This window comes from Pelophylax lessonae (genome assembly GCF_965119305.1).
Source record: "Pelophylax lessonae genome assembly, chromosome: 12".
Classification (NCBI taxonomy): domain Eukaryota; kingdom Metazoa; phylum Chordata; class Amphibia; order Anura; family Ranidae; genus Pelophylax; species Pelophylax lessonae.
In genome coordinates, this window is record NC_138779.1 from 51,812,389 (window position 1) to 51,833,981 (window position 21,593).

General features: G+C 44.8%; 1 protein-coding gene across 1 annotated transcript in view; it reads right to left on the reverse strand.

Moving 5' to 3' along the window:
- Positions 1–15,808, reverse strand: part of LOC309568856 (CMP-N-acetylneuraminate-beta-galactosamide-alpha-2,3-sialyltransferase 4-like) — a gene marked incomplete at both ends in the record, with an annotated part of 117,557 nt that extends 101,749 nt beyond the window's left edge. Inside the window, one exon of the mRNA XM_082274641.1 lies at positions 15,703–15,808. Coding sequence (XP_082130767.1) covers positions 15,703–15,808 — 106 coding nt within the window. The remainder of the gene's footprint in view (positions 1–15,702) is intronic.
- Between the last annotated feature and the right edge of the window lie 5,785 nt (positions 15,809–21,593).

A 21,593-nucleotide genomic window follows, 5' to 3' on the forward strand; every position in this document is an offset into this window, starting at 1 on the left:
GAAAAGGAGAGACAGCTAAAGGGAAAAGACAAGAAAAGAGAGGAAAAAGAGAGGGAGGAACCCAGGTGTGGGGCTGACCACTGCAATATACTGCCCTTGCACACCACTCAAAGTAGCAAATGTCAAAGAGAGGATTAAAGTTTATCTGAATTGCACAAATTTATGGTGATGTTTCTGCAGATCCAGATTTTAGGTAACTACAGACTTTGAACAGTGGTTAAGCCTCAGTTCACACTAGTACTTGCGGAACACCGAATGTGATACACACAAGAATAGCACTGCATTCCTGTGCACATCAAATGCGATGTCTGTGCAGTGCGATTTGAGCCATACATTTTGCATGGCTCAAATCGCATCTCATCCTCACCGAAATGGTGCAGGACCCTTTTTTTCCTGCACCTGAATCACATTGCATAGGTGTTAACACCCATGTGATCCGATTCTGGCAATCCCACTGCGTTGTGCAATCTGTTTCAGGGTGTCGTTAATCTAACACTGACAACGACAGCAAATTGCATGGACACCGTGCGATTGCAATGCAGTGCATTAAACGCACAGAATTTGCTGCATTTCCCATATTGCATCAGCATGAACCAGGGTTCAATGTGCAGTCAAGATCTGACTGCTTGAAAATGTATTTTTCATAGGACTGTAAACCATTCAGGCATAATGCGTTAAGGTGACCAGATTTTTAAAATGAAATCTGGGGGACATTTTTTTTTTTCTTATTGGCAAATGGTAATCTATTTTATAAGCATATTTTCCTCAAATTATATATGCAATGTATGTGGTATGTGTTTATGGAACGATTGCATGATATATACGTTATTTCTCACATTTCGTTCATGAGATAAAAAAATAAAAATAAATACTTTGAATTTTTTGGGATATAACTACCAGATGTTAAGATGAGAGAAAAAACTTGGAGGGAGGGATGAGGCAGCAAAATCAAATTCAATCCGGGCAGGGGCGGCTCCAGACATTTTTTTTTGGGGGTGCTATGGTGGTGCTTGAGGTAAAAGAGGGGGTGCTAATGCGGTACACTACCACATACATGGGTGTGGCCAAAAAGTGTGTGTGTTCAGCAAGAGGGAGTGGTCAGCAAGTGGAGGTTTCTTCATGGCGTACAATGATGATCAGTATGTCCTGGCCTCTGTATACCAATAAAAATACAAAAAATGTAGTATAATCCTACGCTTCCTACACAATTCTACAAATAGACTTATAAGTGCAATGGTAAAACATCGAAATGAATATCCGGCAAATAGTGGCGAAACCCTCTGTATATATTCATAATAATAAAATGTAAAATATGTACATTAATTGTTAATTGTATTATGATTATATATAGGGGGTTTCACCACTATTTGAACATTGCAGCTCTGCAATATTTCTTACCTTTTGCAGAGAGGGTGACTCCATCATTACTATGTTCTAATACACTGGTTGATTTGCATCTCTGTTATTATTATTGTAGAGGGTTTCATCATTATTTGCACATTGAAGCTCTGCAATTTCTCAAAATATTTTGAAGAGGGGGTGACACCATCACTACTATATTGCAATACATTGGTTGATTTGCACTGGATATTCATTTAAAGGTTTTACCACTGCACTTATAAGTCCATTTGTACAATTTTTTTTTTAAATATGTTTATTGAGATTTGCATATAAAGATACAAAAACATAGGCATTTATTAAAGTTGTACATAGGGAGAAAGACATACATTGCCGATAATACAATAAATATAACATTGTGATCCTGAGGCCCAAGGACCTATCAGCAATACTGAGGTAAACCTATAACAAATAGAGCTATGCAACAGTAAAAGACGTGCAAGTAAACAATATAGTATCTGGTTTGGGTCGTGAATCCGAAGGCACTTTATTCACTAATAGGGGGGTCTCAGGAGCAGAAGCCAGGGAGGGTTTTAGAATAGACTAAGCTAGATAAGTACATGTAAAACAAATGTTGTTTCTGAACAGTAGTAATAAAGAAGGTGTCTCTAGAATGCGTCGGGGGTCCTGTGAAGTTATGTACTTTTTTTGAGAGATTACCCTGATCTTACACAGGGTGTTTGAAAAGTCTGTTTGGAGGTACCAGCTCGTGAAGTTAAAAGGGGTCAAATGGAGGGAAATTTCCTCTGGACTAAAGGAGTATTCCATATAGTGGTGCCATCTGGTGATGAACTTCTTTAGTGTCTTGGATTGTTGAGTGATAGTGTCCAATTTTTCCAAGAGAAAGAGTTTCAAGAGTGCCTGCTTCACCGAGGCCATCCGTTGAGGTGAGGGATGTATCCAGACCTGAATTATAGTTCTCCGTGCAGTTATAAGACATATATGAGCCCATTGTGGGAGTGGGTTAGTGGCACCTGTTAGTGAAGAGTCCATCAGTTTGCCACAGCTAAAGAAGCATAGCAGTGATTCTTTCGGGAGAAGGATTTTCGCGACCTTATGAATGTAACATATTACTTGGTCCCAGAAGGTAGAGATGGCTGGGCATTCCCAGAGCCTGTGGAAAAGAGTTGGACAAGGGGAGGGGTCCTGTTTGTCGTGGCAGAAGGGGAAATATGCCCTATGGGCTATATTAAATTGAGTCTTTCGCCAGGTTTCATTGAGGACCTGAGGGCAAACTTTTTTGTAGCCCACAATGATTTGTTCCGGGGGAACCTTGATTATTGATGATCGGGATCCAGGGTTTAAAGGGAACTGTACGATATTTGGAAGTCTGGTGAGTAATAACATTGGAGTAAATCTCAGATATAGAATATAATTCCTGTTCTACTAGAGTATCAATGAAGGAACGCTGACATGGGTTCTTGCCAGGATGGGAGCACGCTCTAAGGTAGCTACACAGCTGATGGTAGTAGAAGGCATAGGAAGAAGGGAGGGAGAATCGTTGAGCGATAAAAGAGAACGGATGGAGGGAGCCAGAAGTTGGATCTATGACCTACGAGGGAGAGGTAAGACCTAGGGAGGCCATATTTTGAATATTTTGCAGTCCGTTGAGGAAAGGAACATCGGGTTTCCAGTAGTAGGTAGATGGCGAGAGATGGCAAAAGGGAGATCCAAAAGGTTCCTTACCTCTCTCCAGGAGAAAACTGAGTCTCTGATAAGTAAGTTAGATATCAGGAACTGTGATAATGCGTAGAGTCTAGAGTGAAGAGCAGCCTGAAGGTTGAAGGGAGCGACAACCTTTGTTTGACCTTTCACCCATGTCAAACACAAGGCCCGCGGGCCGAATCTGGCCCTCCAGGCCTTCTCAAGTGGCCCTCGTACCCTATTTTTCAGTCGGAACATGGTGGAACTCCAATGCACCACCTCCAGCTCTGGCCCTCTGTTCCCTGCTGTCACTTTCAAGCACAGCGGCTCCGGAAGTAACAGATCCCTGCACACACTCATGGCAGGGACAGATCTCGGGAATCTTGAGTGAAAAAGCAACCTCTTTGCAAGGTGAGGCAGAGCTGCCTACACAGGTAGATACTAGAGCCGGGCCAGGTAGGAGAGAGAAATGCAAGAAAGCTTTGGGGGGTTGGGTTGCATGTTGTGCATAACGCACCCCTAAACCCTGCACTCTATACATAATGCACTCCTGAACTCTGCACTCTGTATGTAGCGCACCCCAGATCCAACTGGCCCTTTGAGGGCAATCATACTGCTTATGCGGCCCTTTGATGAAATTGAGTTTAACACCCCTGTCTAGATCATAGTTGGAGTACCGGGATTTTCTGGCTAACCAATCAATACCTTGTCACAATACGCAGGAAAGGTTGTACAAACTAATGGGTAGACCTGCTCCCCCCTCGCTCTTCGGGAGAGAGTGTTTGTAAGGAGATACATGGTCTCTTTCCCCTCCATAGAAATTTTATTAAGGCAGAATGTATTTTTTGAATGTCAACATGTTTCAGTAACAGTGGGAGCTTTTGTAGAGGATATAGTAATCTGGGGAAAAAGACCATTTGGAATAAGTGGCATCTCCCAAACAGTGAAAGGGGGAGGTCCGCCCAGGCTTCCAGCTCCTGCACAATTTTAGCTATAACCGTAGGATAATTTAAGGAGTACAGTGAGGAGGGATTCCTGCCTATTTTCACACCCAAGTAGGTAATGTGATGACTCGCCACCAATAATGTCCCACATCCATATCCTAATATTAATATGAAATAAATTACAAGGGAAAGAGGAAAATATCCCTTCCAATAGAAAGTGTGGACTTTTAAGGATGTGGGGTTGTCACTTGAGATGAGCACAAAACGACATAGCATATATAAAAAGGTATGTTTTATTGTACAAAAATAATTTTAAGAATAAAACTGAGTATAAAATCACATATACAAAAAGAGACAACACATCAGCTTATTGCATATACAGTGTATAGTTTTATTCTTAAAATTATTTTTTACAATAAAACATACCTTTTTATATACGATATGTCGTTTTGTGCTCATCTCAAGTGACAACCCCACATCCTTAAAAGTCCACTCTTTCTATTAAAAAGGGATATTTTCCTCTTTTCCTTGTAATTTATTTCTTATTCCTGCTCTTGGTCATTTCCTTTAGTAAATCAGGTCCAGTACAATACATGACTGGAGTATTAGGTAGATGATTATGATCCCTGCAGGGGATATATGTACCTTTTGCCTCGTCAGATCCGAAACCTGTCTAACCGTTCCTGAGACACGACCCCCCACTTTCCTGGAGTCGCCGCTTTCCTGGCAGCTGGGGGAGGGCGCCTGCTCTAGCACTGCCACCCCTGAGTTGATATCCCCATCATGCAACTTGGCATATTTGTTGGGGTGTTCCAATTCAGGACTGGCCTCCCTAGCGCTCTTCCCTCTACCCCTCCTTCTAACTGTCACCCGCAAATGTAAATTTGATCTGAACATTATGATAGAGTGAGGTGAAGATTACAGAAAAAGCCTTAATTTGACACATTACCTCGATCGAATAGTTAGCAAATAAAAGTAAAGGTTTAGGTATCTGACAATAATGCAGCGGATTGGTACGCGATTCCATTGGCTGCCCAATATGATGTGCTCTTTCAACTGTACAGGGAGTGCGTAATCCCAGCTGTTCTGGGATGGTGGTGGCGCAGATAGTAACAAGGGAGGAAGCTGTATAGGATTCTGGAATGCCTATAATGCGCAAATTATTGTGCTTCGATTTTCCAGGTCATCGATCTTGGCTTGAAGCTCCTTTTGTATGACGTACAGTCTAGCTATGGAGGCAGATGTGGCATTGGCATCATCTTCTATTAAAGAGATACACTCCTCTGTGTTATTCCCAGGGACTGTAAATTGAGTTCTCTATGCACTTGCTCTAACCCTTTAAAACAGAAAACAAGGAGATCAGCGCTAGCCTCAGTGGATATAGGGGAACCACAGCCAACATGAACCAATATAGTTTATTGAAAATTGATAGTTGAGAATAAAAATCCAAACCGGTATGGGAAGTCCCTGATGGATGAGGGGTGTACACCAAGCATTGCCGCCTGATGGGGTCTGCTCTCTGATGGAGAAAGCTTGAGCTGGTTGATTGTGCAGCGAGCGGAGCACACCGAACCAGCCGATGTGCACTAACACTTCCCCCTTCTACCTCCTATGCTGCAGAGCTCAGCGGAGCGGGATGGATGCGTGACTTTGACAAAGCGGTACTTCCGCAAAACATGTCGTCACGGCAACTGGGCATTGTTTGCGAGTCAAGCTGGCTCTGAATTCCGGTTTCATCACATCCTGTAGTGACGTCCTTCCGGTTTCCGGCTGCACGCATCTATCCCGCTCCGCTGAGCTCTGCAGCATAGGAGGTAGAAGGAGGAAGTGTTAGTGCACACCGGCTGGTTCGGTGTGTTCCCCTCCCCTCGCTGCACAATCAACAGCTCAAGCTTTCTCCATCAGAGAGCGGACCCCATCTGGCGGCGAAGAGTCCCTCATCCATCAGGGACTTCACATACCAGTTTGGATTTTTATTCTCAACTATCAATTTTCAATAAACTATATTGGTTCATGTTGGTTGTGGTTCCCCTATATCCACTGAGGCTAACGCTGATCTCCTTGTTTTCTGTGTACTTTTGTGCTGGTTCAGCACCTTTTAGTAGCAGCACCACAGGTGGAGTTATTATCAATCATCTATTGAGTCTGCCACAGCTCCAGCGCTGGAATTTCTTTGGTCTAGCCCTTTAAAAACTGCCCTATCCACTGCATCAGCGACCATGGGGGTCAGGAGGGCGACCACTGCTTGGGCTATATTGGCTGGGGAAGCCGAGTCTGGCAGGGCGATGGTGGATTCTATCAGCGGAGGAGCAGGAGGCCGGAGCTGTGTCAGCTCAGCAGGGTAGGGAGCCGACGCCATGTTGGCTGCAGCATGGGCCGTGTCCTCTATGCGAGGGTTACCTCCAGAGACCGCAGGCAAGGAAGTTTCACGGGGAGCTGCGGCTTCCTAGCTCCTCTCCATTCAGCGCCTGAACCGCAAGTGATTTGTACAATTTTAGGGCAGCGCTGCATGTTTTGCTTTTTATTGATGCACGGTAGTTGAGGGAACTAGCTAACAGGATTTTCTTATTGCTTTTGAGATTTTTTTTTAGTTGCATGATAGTTGTTTTACTTGATTTGTTATGTCCTCTGTGCACTTGTAACCACTGGCCCTGCATATTGGTGGTCAGTGTGCCCCTGTATGCTGGTGCTACTTGCAGGGTGCAGGACAATGCTATGTGCAGGACAATGCTATGTGCAGGATGCAGGAGCATGCTACATGCAGGGGGATGCTACGTGCAGGAGGAGGCTACATGCAGGGGGATTCTACGTGCGCAGGCTTCAGGAGGATGCTACGTGCAGGGCTATTAACTGTTTTTTTTTTCTTATGTATGTAATGACAGTATACATGTGATTTTTTTTTGTTTGTTTTGTCACTATATGTGTGAATATTGTTTTCTGTGTGTGGGTATGTCACTCACACGCAGCCTGTATAAAACATATACACCCCACATCATTCAAACACCACTCACCACAATACAGGAGATGGTCAGAGACTGGAGACACATTACAGGAGATGGTCAGAGATTACAGACACAATACAGGAAATGGTCAAGGATTGCAGACACATTACAGGAGATGGTCAGAGATTGTAGACATGATACAGGAGATGGTCAGAGATTGTAGACATGATACAGGAGATGGTCAGGAACTGCAGACACATTACAGGAGATGGTCAGGGATTGCAGATATGATACAGGAGATGGTCAGAGATTGCAGACATGATACAGGAGATGGTCAGAGATTGCAGACATGATACAGGAGATGGTCAGATATTGAAAACATGATACAGGAGCTGGTCAGAGACTGCAAACATGATACAGGAGATGGTCAGAGATTGCAGACATGATACAGGAGATGGTCAGAGATTGCAGACATGATACAGGAGCTGGTCAGAGACTGCAAACATGATACAGGAGATGGTCAGAGACTGCAGACATGATACAGGAGATGGTCAGATATTGCAGACATGATTGATTCAGGAGATGGTCTGGGACTGCCTTTATGGCTGAACGCAGTGTAAAAGTGTATAGTATTGCAGGGCTGCCCCACTCTATTTAAACCAGCTCTGCAAGATCAAGTCAGTAATCCTCCTTTGAAAGTACAACCATGGGACAGAAGACAGCAGCACATCCAATTTCCAAAATAAAAATGGTTTTACAAACCGTTAACTGCTCAAGATTAGTGGAGGACAGTAAACAGTTAATGGGTCTGTGAAGCTTCTAGCCTGAACCAGCATGAAATCCTCCAAAAAAATATAAAAAATACATGCAGCACACACAGATACCTGGTTAAATAGCTGAATAGAAGCTGAAATGGTTAACAGCCATGTGTCCCTGGTCCCAAAGAATGCCAGCTGTGTCTTCAAGAGATATTATCAGTGTATGCAGGTCATGAAGCAGATGATAAAAAAAAAAGTAAAGAGTGAGACAAGAGGGAGAGGAGGCTGATTGGTAACCTGCACACTGCCTGAACACATAGATATCTGGCAAACATTGCAGCCAACCAGCATTACATGTGACAGTGCTCCCAGCAATTCTGTTTACATTCTGCTAGAGTTGTGTGTGCTGCAGGATTTGTATTGCTGTAGTAGTCATACCTTCTTGTATCAACCTCCCGCCACTCCCATTCAGCCCTGCTCCAGCACCCGTTTACAGTCAAATGTGGTGGGCTGGAGAGGGGTGGGGGAGGAGGGTCATACTGCCTGCTGACTGGCTGTGGATGGAGCTCTACATATCAGCCCCGCCCATCCCTGACATCCGAGCTTTGATTTAACAGCTTTGCTCCACTCTCACTGTAACTGTGGCGGTACGCCCCAAGCTTGCCCACCAATCCCTGCCTGTGCTGGATGGATGGTCACACTGCTGAATGTCCTGCTAGGCTGTCCGCAATAGGTATTGTTGCCTTCTCTGAATCCGGGGACAGACTTGGTCTGGGGACAGTGTCCTCAGTCCGGGAACTGTTCCCGGAAACTGGGGACGTCTGGTCACCCTATAATACATGTTAATGTGCTGACCAAGAACATGCTGATAGGTGAAGAAAGCAGACTGAGCACAGTCCCCTGCTCCTCTTTTATGGTCCATTCAGCAGGCTGGGGAGGGAGAGAGGAAACTACTGTATTCCTTCTACACTCTGTAAATATTATAGATAATATCATATTCTGCCTGGCTGTAATATGTAGCAGAGCTGTGAAAATCTCAGGATTGGATGTAGAGAGATACAAATTCTTTGGCAGTTAAAGCAGCTATTATGTATTATATTTGTATATTTAGCTGTTTTTCATAGTTTAGCTTTAAAATGTTTGCTTGTAGAAGTACCTACAATTTTGTATAAAATGAGATATTAATGTAACTGACCTCAAAAATGCACCTATTTAAAATCTGCCACAGTAGAAAAAAGCAAGCAAAAAAAAGGTGGTGTAACGCTCCTGCGTTTTATGTATGATGTGGATTTACAGCTGCAGAAATATTCCACTTCAGTAGTCATGTAGAGAAACGCTGAGACACCAATCCCAACTCCCAAAGACTCATCATGTGTGGATGATCTCAATTCAGCAAGTAAATACACACACTCAATAAGATGTTCCTACAGTGACTTATGTATATAGTAACACAGTGATGATAGGCTGAAGAGACAGGTTGGGTAGAGATGGTAGATGACAGACACTTGAAAGGAAATGTTCTTGAAAGTAAGATAGTAGCAGATGGGATGCAGATAGGTTAGCAATCATGTATGGTAGCAGATGATAGAGTAGCAGGTGAACATACAGGAGAGACCAACCCAGTGCAAGAGCAGATGGTAGTAGGCTCAAGAGCTAGCAATCTTAGATAATGCAGATGTAATAATAGTCCTTAGTATGCAGAGCTAGATAGTGTAAGCTTTAGTATGAAGGTTATAGAGGTTTACCCTGTGGGGTACTTATCACTAGTAGCAATGTAGCAGAGGAGAGGAGAGGCAAGAGCGGATGATCCGGTAGCGGGATACAGGGATCAGCGCAGCGTGGTTCCGACAGCGAGGTATGCTTGCAAGCATGAGAGCTTCAAGACAGGTTAGCATCAAGGCACAAAGCAGGTTGAACGAACACATGTGAGTGAAAGCTGGTGATTTAAATAGCTGTTCAGTCCGGCGCTCAGTGATGACAGCATCAGTCTTAAAGGTGTATGCGCACCTTACCAAAAGAGAATGGTGGGGCGCATACACTTAGGAAAAGAGTAATTAGGGTACCCAGAACATTACAGTACCCCCCCTTAAGGCCGGCTCCTGAAGGCCTCTGGAGCTGGTTTGTCTGGGTACTTCGCATGAAAATTGCGGATTAATCTAGGGGCATGTATGTCAGAGGTGTTTAGCCAGGTGTCGTCTTGAGGCCCATAGTTCTTCCATCGAACTAAGTATTGAAGTCTTCTTCTGTGGTTACGAGAATGCAGAATCTCTTTTATCTCATATTCTTCTCCACCTTCAACTTGTACAGGAGGAGGAGGTGGGATAGTAGGCCTTATTCCTTGGTCAGGAACATGGGGCTTCAGTAGCGACACATGGAAAATGGGATGTATTTTGAGGTCTATTGGCAATGTAAGCTGTACTGCAGCTTTTCCAATAAGTTTCTTGATTGGGAAAGGTCCCAAGAACAGAGGTCCAAGCTTTTTGCTAGGGATTTTCAGTCTTAAATTTTTTGTTGAGAGCCAAATGAGGTCCCCGATAGCATACTGAGGAGAAGGTCTTTTGCGAAGATCATAGTACTTCTTTTGTTGACTATGAGCGTGTGCAATGGTAGTATTAAGCAAACCCAGAGAGTCCTTTATTTGGGTAAGATAGTCTGAGGCTACTGGGTTATTTGAAGGAAGGATGCGTGGTGGAAGAATAGAGGGATGAAACCCATAGTTCAAGTAGAACGGACTCTGCTTGGTCGAACTGTGGGTTGCGTTGTTGTAGGCAAATTCTGCCAGAGGGAGAAGATCCACCCAATCATCCTGTTGGTAAGAAGTGTAACAACGTAAATATTGCTCGATGCATTGGTTGACTCTTTCAGTCTGTCCGTTGGTCTGCGGATGGTAAGGAGAAGTGAGCTTCCGCTCAATCCGTAGTATGTGACATAGTTCTTGCCAGAACTTGGAAATAAATTGTGATCCACGGTCAGACAGAAGAGTTTTTGGGATACCATGTAACTTAAAGACATGTTTCATCAGGAGTTCTGCCGTTTGTTTGGACGAAGGTAGTCTGCGAATAGCAATGAAATGTGCCATTTTTGTCAAATGGTCCACTGACACTAAGATGGTATTAAATCCTTTGGAAGGAGGTAGTTCTACTATAAAGTCCAAGGACACAACTTCCCATGGAGTTTGGGGTATTGGTAGACTGCATAGTAGACCGGATGGTCTCGTAGTGTCAATTTTGGACCTGGCACAGACATTGCATGAAGAGACGAATTTTTGTATAGATGTTTTCATGTCAGGCCACCAGAATTGCCTGGTAATCAGATTAAGAGTCTTTGTCATACCCATATGTCCTGCCATAGGCACATCATGCGATAATTCCAAGATCTTGGTGCGCATGGTAGGTGGTATGTAAAGTTTGTCGTTCTAGTAGAGGAAGCCTTCTGCATCAGTATTTAGTTGTGGTGGGGGTGAATCCAAACTTATACCATGCAAAACCTCTTCCTTCAAGGAACGGACAACTCCAATAATGCGTTTGTGAGGTATTATAGGAACGGAAGGGATTTCGAAGTAGTTTTCTTCAGTTAGTCGTGATAGTGCATCCGCCTTTTTGTTCTTATCTGCAGGTGTGTAGGTCACTAGGAAGTTAAACCTTAGAAAGAATAGTGACCATCGTACCTGTCAGTGAGAGAGAGTTTTGTTAGTCTGAAGATATTGAAGATTTTTATGGTCCGTGTATATAAGTATTGGTAATCGGGTGCCTTCAAGTAGATGTCGCCAATTCTCCAGAGCCAATTTTATAGCAAGCAGTTCCTTTTCACCCACGGGGTAATTTACCTCTGGACTGCTTAAGGATTTAGAAAAAAAGGCAACTGGATGAAGTGGTCAAGTGTGAGTTGGTCGCTGGGAGAGTATTGCTCCTACTGCCATGTTTGACGCATCTACTTCCAGAATGTATTGGAGGGATGGGTCTGGATGGCGTAGTATGGGAGCAAAAGTAAACCTTGTCTTTAACAGGTGAAAAGCTTTATTTGCTTCATCTGACCATTTGAATGGTTTTTTAATGCTAGTGAGCTGTGTGAGGGGTCTCACAATGGCAGAGAAGTTTCTGATGAACTTCCTGTAGAAATTCGAAAATCCAAGGAATCGCTGTAGCGCCTTGCGTGTGGTTGGTGTAGGCCAATCCTGAATGCAGGATATCTTACTCATGTCCATCTTGATTCCTGTTTTGGATATGATGTAGCCTAGAAACAGTACTTCTTCTTTATGAAACAAGCATTTTTTCAGTTTCACATAAAGGTTGTGTGCAAGCAATCTCGATAATACTAGTCTTACATGTCTTATGTGTTCAGACAGGGATCGTGAATATATAAGTATATCGTCCAGATATACCACAACACAGACATCTAGTAAGTCTCTGAAAATATTGTTTATAAATCGTTGAAAGGCTGCAGGGGCGTTGCATAGCCCGAATGGCATTACAAGATATTCAAACAATCCGTATCTGGTTCTGAATGCAGTCTTCCACTCGTGTCCATCACGGATTCGAATGAGATTGTATGCTCCTTTCAGGTCCAATTTTGAAAAATAGGTAGCTCCCAGGCACCTGCTCAATGAGCTCAGGGATAAGCGGTAGAGGATAGCGATCTTTTATTGTAATAGCATTCAATTGCCTATAGTCGATGATAGGCCTGAGACTTGAGTCCTTATTGCGGACAAAAAAGAGTCCTGCTGCTGTGGAAGAAGTGGAAGGTCTAATAAAACCTTTTTTCAAATTCTCATCCAAATAGTCTTTGAGATGGGAAAGTTCATCCTGCGAAAGAGGATAAACATGACCGAACGGCAATTTGCTATTTGGGAGTAGATCAATACTACAATCATAGTCTCGATGGGGAGGTAGTGCTTGAGCATTTTTCTCAAGAAAAACCTCAGAGAGATCCTGATAACATAGTGGTGCAATCTCATCTGTCACCACAGACAGGATCTTCCCGAAAGACGGGAGGTTACACGTACCCTCGCAATAGCAAGAGAGGAAGGCCAGGGTCCGTTCCTTCCAATCTATGGTTGGTTGATGTGTGTGTAACCAGGGAAGTCCCAAAACAATGGGAAAGTGGGGTGAAGGTATTAGATCGAAGGTAGTGGTCTCCATATGAGACCCGTTAGTAGTGACTAGGAGTGCCTGTGTCTGATCAGTGATCGGACCAGAGGATAAAGGAACACCGTTAATAAGACTCACTGAGACAGGTTTAGGTTTAGAAATAATAGGAACTTTATTTAAAGCAGCAAAACGTATGTCAATATAATTTCCACAAGATCCTGTGTCAATCATGGCCTTAGTAGTAATCCTGTTCTGGTCCCACTGTAATGTTAAGCAAACAAAAAGGTAAGGGTTAGTAATTGAAGTTGTCAATCCCCCTAGGAGGACATGTGAACACTCACCCTTCTTTTTGTAGACTAGGGGACAGACGTTTATCTTGTGATCCGGGGATGCACAGTACAAGCAGAGATTACCAGATCGTCTTCTGGCTCTTTCCATAGTTGATAGAGGTGGGCGTATGGTTCCTACCTCCATAGGAATGGGGTCAACGGCCGAAATCCGAGAAGAACTGGATAATGGCATTCCCATTTTCTCAGCCTTTCTTTCTCGTAGTCTTCTATCTATGGTGATACTGAGTTGTATCAATGCATCCAGGGTTTTTGGCAGATCCGCTCGGGCGAGCTCGTCTTTAACGGCCTCTGATAGGCCAAGCCTAAATTGGGTTTTCAGAGATGCATCATTCCATTCTGAATCAAGGGTCCATCTCTTGAATTCTGCGACAAAGTCTTCCACAGGTCTCCTACCTTGTTTCAAGGATCTTAATTGAAGATCGGCAGTACTCTGCCTATTGGGATCATCATATAGGCTAGTAAGTTCTGCTAGGAACAAGGCATAGGAGTTGAGAAGCTGATCGCTTTTCTCAAAAAGAGAGTCTGCCCAGGCCCGAGGATCGCCTGTTAGGTAAGAAATAATAGTAGAAACCTTAATGTGATCAGTAAGGTAGGTACGGGGTTTTAGCAAGAAAAGTAACTCACATGCGTTTTTAAATTCGCGAAATTTTTTGCGATCGCCTGTAAATACCAAAGGAGGATTTATTTTGGGTTCAGGGGACTGAGCAGTGGTAAGTTGTGTCAGTCTAATTTTTTTTTTTTTTTAAATTTCTTTATTGAGAACAAAGCACCGTACAAAAAGGCAGTAGGAGGACGGGAACAAAGTCACTCCAGTTAACAGAAAAAGTCAACAGTGAAATACAGCAGCAGTCAGGCACGAAAGTGAACATGGTGGTAACAAATACGCAGTGACGTGTCAGTCTAATTACCTGCTGCGACAGAGCCTGATTGTCTTCTTTTAATTCAGCAAGTGCGTGTATTAACGCAGTTACTTGCTGTTTTAATTGTGTCACCTGAGTGGTTATTTCTGCTGAATCCATTTGAGGTTCGTTCAATCTGTAACGCTCCTGCGTTTTATGTATGATGTGGATTTACAGCTGCAGAAATATTCCACTTCAGTAGTCATGTAGAGAAACGCTGAGACACCAATCCCAACTCCCAAAGACTCATCATGTGTGGATGATCTCAATTCAGCAAGTAAATACACACACTCAATAAGATGTTCCTACAGTGACTTATGTATATAGTAACACAGTGATGATAGGCTGAAGAGACAGGTTGGGTAGAGATGGTAGATGACAGACACTTGAAAGGAAATGTTCTTGAAAGTAAGATAGTAGCAGATGGGATGCAGATAGGTTAGCAATCATGTTTGGTAGCAGATGATAGAGTAGCAGGTGAACATACAGGAGAGACCAACCCAGTGCAAGAGCAGATGGTAGTAGGCTCAAGAGCTAGCAATCTTAGATAATGCAGATGTAATAATAGTCCTTAGTATGCAGAGCTAGATAGTGTAAGCTTTAGTATGAAGGTTATAGAGGTTTCCCCTGTGGGGTACTTATCACTAGTAGCAATGTAGCAGAGGAGAGGTTCGGCAAGAGCGGATGATCCGGTAGCGGGATACAGGGATCAGCGCAGCGTGGTTCCGACAGCGAGGTATGCTTGCAAGCATGAGAGCTTCAAGACAGGTTAGCATCAAGGCACAAAGCAGGTTGAACGAACACATGTGAGTGAAAGCTGGTGATTTAAATAGCTGTTCAGTCCGGCGCTCAGTGATGACAGCATCAGTCTTAAAGGTGTATGCGCACCTTACCAAAAGAGAATGGTTGGGCGCATACACTTAGGAAAAGAGTAATTAGGGTACCCAAAGGTACCAGAACATTACAGGTGGTAGCTGTTTGCAAATCATTACAGGTCAGGAAGTTGGCTCTCCTTTCCCATTACTGTATACCAATTTCATTTTTTTTTTTTTTTAACAGAAACGTTTTTATTTATTTGCAAAGAAAGGGACATACAAAACATAGTACATCCAGAACAGAACAAAACAAACTGTGGGGTTATCCGAACAGCAGAAGCACAGTCTAACAGCTTTCAAGTATTCTCATATGAACAACATAGCAGTAACATAAATAATCATTGCGACATCATAGGCCATGGTATAAAAAGAAAGGGGGGAGGAGGGTGGAGGGGTGCCACTCAATCGAAAACAGTAAAAGCAAAAACAAAAAAGAAACAAGGAAGGAGGGGGGGAGGGGTGGCCAAGCCAGAGACAGGCACGGACCCCGGGAAAGCAAAGCATTAGCTACAGTTAATGGGGTTAATGAGCCACCCAGGGCTCCCAGATCTTATCAAATTTTTTGGGACATTTTCTTGACATGTAAGTGAGTTTGTAGAGTGGAAGGACTGAGTAAATCATCTTCTTCCATTGGGACACACTAGGCGGATCAGCCTTCTTCCATTGGGTGAGTATGGTTTTCCTGGCATAGCGTAGAAAATAAGTAGTTTAGTATGTCTACCCGCAGGGATAGCCTCATCGATACCCAGAAGAAGAACTTTAGGATCTAGCGGGACATCTAGGGTTGCAATAGAGGATAGCTCACCTGCAACTGCCATCCAGAAATCCTGGATCAGTAACGGAGTGTAACGGTCTCTAGCTGATATAACCAGCGGAATATAATTCCGCAGGCCTTCGTCCCATTCCTCCATCGTTAGAGAAGGTATATCCTCCTGCCAAGCGCGGAGGAGTCGGGTCAAGGCTATCGGGTTGGAGGTCAAGATCCTGAGGTAAAGAGAAGAAAGTAATCTATCTGCATTTTTGGAGATAAGAAAGCGCTCAACCGTGTGTGTAGCCACCTGGATTAGAGTGGGGAATTGCTTTGATGACGCGTGACGGAGCTGCAGGAAGCGAAAGAACATTGAGGAGGGCAAGTCAAATGTGGTTTTAAGTTCGTCAAAAGAGCTTAAAGTACCCTCTGGCATGATATGCTCTAGCTTCTTGATTCTATATCTGGCCCAGACAGCAGGATCAGGTATGGAATGGAAGTGAGGTAGGCGGGGGTTACCCCATAGTGGAGTGTGGGGAGAGATGTCTCCGCGATCAGAGACACCTGTCTCCGAACCATAACAGTTGTGCGAATCGGGGTCGTCATGTTGGGATGCTGCTTTGGTCCTCTAAACACCAAGTTACTCAACACCCAGTAGGAGCCCAGTATAGCTGCCTCAAGGTTAACTGCAGGGTTGGAACAAATTTGGGCAAACCACCATCTCACCGTCACCAAGACCGCCGCCCAGTAGTATTGCCTGAACGATGGCAATGCCAGTCCCCCTTGCGACAATGGTAGTTGGGAGAGTATTTTTTGCAATTCTCGGGACCGAGCCTGACCATACAAAGGTTGAAACCACCTTGTCTAACTTACGGAAAAAGGACAGGGGGATAGGGACCGGGGTGTTATGAAAGATGTACAGAAACTTGGGGAGGAAGGTCATCTTAATGAGATTGATTTTACCCACAGGGGAAATCGGGAGCGTCCTCCAAGCCTGACATTGAAGTGTAAGTTGTTGAAGTATTGTGTATAAATTGTCAGTCAGGTAGGAGGAGAGATCCCTCTGAATATCAATTGCCAGGTATCTAAATTTCGGGACCCAGGACAACGGAAGGGAGGGCAAAGAGGGCAGCGGCATTGGCGACAGCAAGAACAGCAGGGACTTGTTCCAGTTTATCCTAACTCTGTCATCTGCATAGAGCGAGATCTTTTCAAGTAGGGGACCTACCGGGATCCCAGCAATCGAGGGCAGAGCTCTAATCAGGATAGCGAGGGGCTCAAGTTCCAAGGTGAAGAGGCATCGGGAGAGTGGACACCCCTGTCTGGTTCCCTTCTCCAAGGCAAAGGGGGGAGAGATCAATACCATTCATCCTCCCCCTGGCTGTGGGGCTTCGATATAGGAGCTGGATCCAAGATATAAATTTGGAGCCCACACCAAAACATCCAAGCACCTGCCATAGGAACCCCCATTGCACTGTCGAAGGCCTTCTCCGTGTCCAGTGAGGCCACAAGTCCCCTGGAATCAGTGCCACCAATGTGTGCCAGATTGGTAAAGAGACGGCGAAGATTAATGTCCTTGCCCGGCATAAAACCAGTTTGGTCTCCATGTATCAGAGATAGAATCACTGAGTTCAAGCGATTAGCCAGGAGTTTGGCGAATATCTTGGCATCTACATTGAGTAGAGAGATCAGTCTGTAGGAGCCACATAATTCAGGGTCCTTACCAGGCTTAGGCACAACCACAATCACCGCTTCTGACATGGACTGGGGAAAGAGCCCAAGTCGGCCACCTCATTCACCAGGCCGTGAAAGTGGAATAGAAGAACGTCTTCATTAGCCTTAAAGAAATCCGATGGGAGCCCGTCCGGACCGGGAGTTTTACATGTCTGTAGTGAACCTATCACCGTCTGGATTGCTTTAAACGTGAAGGGGGCTTCTAGGCGTCTCGCAGCCCCGGAGGAGAGCTCAGGGAAGTCTATGAGGGAAAGATAGGAGGATAGATCAGTGGGGGTATATTCCACCCGTGAGGAGTAAAGCTTTGCAAAGAACATTGCGAATTGGGAGTTAATCTGAGCAGGGTCAGAACAGAGAGAGCCCCCCTTATCCCTAATATGCGCTATATGGGCTGTAGTCGAACGTTCCCTGGACAACCATATCAAGATCCTACCCGTCCGCTCGCTTTGCTCGAATATACACTGGGTTTGGGACAAAACTAGCTTTTTGGTTGTGCGAAGCAAGATGATTTCCTTATAAGTAACTGTCAGGGTGCTAAAAATCTCTTTATCGCCGGTGGCCACATAGTCCGCCTCCTGTTTCATAGCTTTAGATTCCAATTCCTCCAGCTCCAGAGAAGACTCTTTCCGGGTCCTCCCTATAGCAATTTGGTACTGACCCCTAGCATAGGCCTTGAAGGCATCCCAGGTCGTAGCAGAGTCTGCAGTATTTTTATTATGTACCCAGAAATCCAGGAGGTCTGTCGTCCCCCCTCGGGGCCACCCTCTCATCAGTCACCCAGAACCGAGACAGCCGCCAAAGGCAGGGCCCAGGAGACGTGTCCGTTCCAAGCCGCAGGAGCACAGGAGAATGGTCCGAAATGCCCCTAGAAGGATGGAGGCCTCAAGGGTGATTGCTAGAAGGGGATTGCTTACCAACATGATATCTATACGGGAAAGGGTGGCATAGGTGGCAGAGTGGCAGGTGAACTGCCTCTCCCGGGGGTGCTTCCGCCTCCAGACGTCCCACAGGCCATAGACCTCCGTCCAACGAGAGAGGGGGGAGTCCACCGCCGGGTCCACCCCCATCCTGTCCACACATGGCATCGGGGGCATGTTAAAATCACCCGCCAGTATCACCTGAGCCGCAGGGTACTTAGCTAGGAGTAGCGTGGTCAAAGTATGGAGAAGAGACATACAAGCCGGAGGGGGATTGTACATACCTGCAATAACCATCTCAAGTCTGTCACATATAGCATGCAAAACATGACAACAGTACAAAAAAAAAAAACAACCAACAGAACAGGAAAAAGAAACAGTGCATACGGTAGAACAACATATTTACTCCCCGGGGTCTAGGCGAAGATCTAGGAGGACAAACTGTAGGGACTTATGGATTAGGATGCTAACACCCCTTGAGTAGGAGGAGTAGGTGGAATGGTAATGGGAGCCCACCCAGGGTTTCTTAAGAGCAAGTATTCTACTACACGTAAGGTGGGTTTATTGCAGAATGCAGATATGTGGGTGGTATTTCTTTAGGTAATCAAACATGAGAGATCTTTTAAATTTGGAGTTAAGGCCCCGGACATTCCAAGAAACAATAGTTAAGGGAGTCATGGCAACGGGAATGAAAATATCGTAAGAACCTGGATCTCCACCCAGGCCCCAGAAAAAACTTCACAATGTCTAAAGTCAGACCACATAGCATCAGTGACTAGTGCCGACAAGAGAGAGCAGCTCGCAGCACGAGAGAGCAACCCAATAGTCAGCTGTGCAAAAATTAAATCACGAAACAGACAGTACCACATGATAAACCCCAGCATATGAAACAGAAAAAACAAACCCTCACCCCGCGTTGCCGCCCAAAAATGGGCACGCTCTACATCCCCAAACCAGGATGGCAACTGCAAGTCGGAGGAGTGGATAAAAAGAAGAGGGAAGCGCCTCTTGAGTGTGGTAAAAGCAATTTTATTACAGAACAATGTAGTAACTTACATGTTAGTAAGCAGATGTGTTCATGACGCTCCGGGGGCGGCTGCTAGAGATGGCGTCCAAGTGTCCAGGCATGGGCTTGAGGTCCGGGAGATGAGGGAGAGCCAGAACGGGCAAAGAATTTACTGTTTTAAAGCTAGATTTCCACTTTTATCTTTGTATTAATCGGTATGTGACTCTTGTGGAACATGTGGAACTTTGTTCCCTTCCCTATTTGTCTGACAGAGAAAATATTCTCTGAAAAAACAGATTCTTGCTTGCAATATCTATGCACATTATGGGTCAATAAAAGTAAGCTTCTGGTTACCCTGAGGTGTGAAAAAGTAAGGTTCTCAGGTGTGTGGCATCCATTTCCATTCAAATATTCATTGCTATTAGTGTGACTTACCTTTTATATTCATGTTCGACATGAGGAGCACTCTGCTGTGTTCTGAAAGAATCCTGAAAGCAACAATAGCTGACATTAGACTGAATGAAGAGGCTGGTTAAAGTACTGCTCTAGGGCAGCATAACAAAATTATCTTTGCAGTCCCACCACTCCCACCCACCCCCCTCTTCCCCCCACACCCCCCTCTTCCCTCCACACTGCCAGGGGTACATAATTTGGGGGTGGCCAACTTCCAGGATTTAAGCAGTGGCCATTTAGAGCTCCTTCCTGGCTTTCACATCCTACAGTGATCCTGTCACACCAGCTTGTATTGTCACAGGGATGCCTGAGACACTGCAAACAATTGATGAAAATTTGACAACTGGGCACTCTACTTTCAGGACAAGACTCCTCATCTCCCTGGAACCAGTGTCCAGATTGCGCCGGCTCTCCATGAGGCACAGAGCTGCCTGCAGCCACAGCACAAGCCCAGGAAGGGTGAGTCACGTACCCCAACTGTGCCTACTCTTTTGCAGTCTTTAGATGTGAACAACCATAGGTGGACACTGTACTGACTCCTGCTGCATCTGACTCCCCTGATTCCAGGGCTCGAGTCTTGCAGGAACGCATGGGAACGGCGCTCCTGTACATTTTCCACAGCAGGAACGTTGTTCCTGTTAGCAGCCGAATCCTGCAGGACTGGCCTTTGTCCTCCCCTCCCTCAGTTCTCCTCCTCTGTCAGTGGCCACTGTAACAAAGTCCAGCCTCCTAGACCGGCTCCAGTGATTGGCAGAACACTGATCCAATGCCGGCAAATTGAATCAGTGTGACATGTATTATAGGAGCCGGTCTAGGAGGGGGGGCTTTGTTATAGCGGCCACTGGAGGAGGTCCCAGGGGGGGGAGGACGGGCGCGCAGGGACATTCAAAGATCCGCGATACGGCGGGAGATCACTGCTTTGATTTGCGTGACCCTGTATCAGGTTTTCTTTAAGCTGCTTCGTAAATATTTGCCAAGTTTAATCTATTTTCATCCTCTCACTATATTTCACTTATTCCATTACCATAAATTAAACAGACAGGTGTTTCTCACTCTGACAAATGGCACTGGGCAATCAGCAGAGGGATTGACTCTAGTATTAGATGTTGGTGTGCAAAGGCTACAAATAAGCTGATTGAGAAGAAAACTTTATTGAGAAGAGTCATGACATATTTATAAGACTTGAATCTGTAAAACTGCACAATCCAAAGCCCAGTACCATTAAACTTTCCTAGGAGTGCCAAGGTGCCACTAAATAATATTTTATCACACGTCATTCTTATATGCAAGGATTTTTAAAAAAGATGAACAGCAGTAAAATATTTACAGTAGAATTGTTATAGTATTGGATCAGAAATTGTGATCTAGGGAGGTACAGAGCTGAGAGCTAGCCATTATATTTGATAAGGACCAGGGCTTTTTTTCTCAGAGAATAGGTGCAGGTACTTCCCCCTTCCGAGTCATCTTGTCTCCTCCCTTTCCCACCTCCGTACTCCGACCCTTGGTTCCACTCCCTACCCACCTTCCAGTACTGCCCCTTTTAGAGAAAACAGAAAAGCGTATCATTTTTTGATGCTAATTAGTTTGTTTGGATTTGGCTAATGAAAGGCAGTAAAATAGGTCCCCTGCAGCCAGCAACAATAGACCCCCTCCAGCAATAATAGATATCCCCAGCAATAGTAGATCCCACTGATCAACTATTGATTCCCCAGCAACATTTGATCCATCCCAGCAATAATAGACCCCCACCAGCAACACTAGATCTCCCAGTTGCCTGCATTGATAGACCCCCACAGCAGTCAGCAACAATAGACCCCTCCTCAACAGTAGATCTCTCT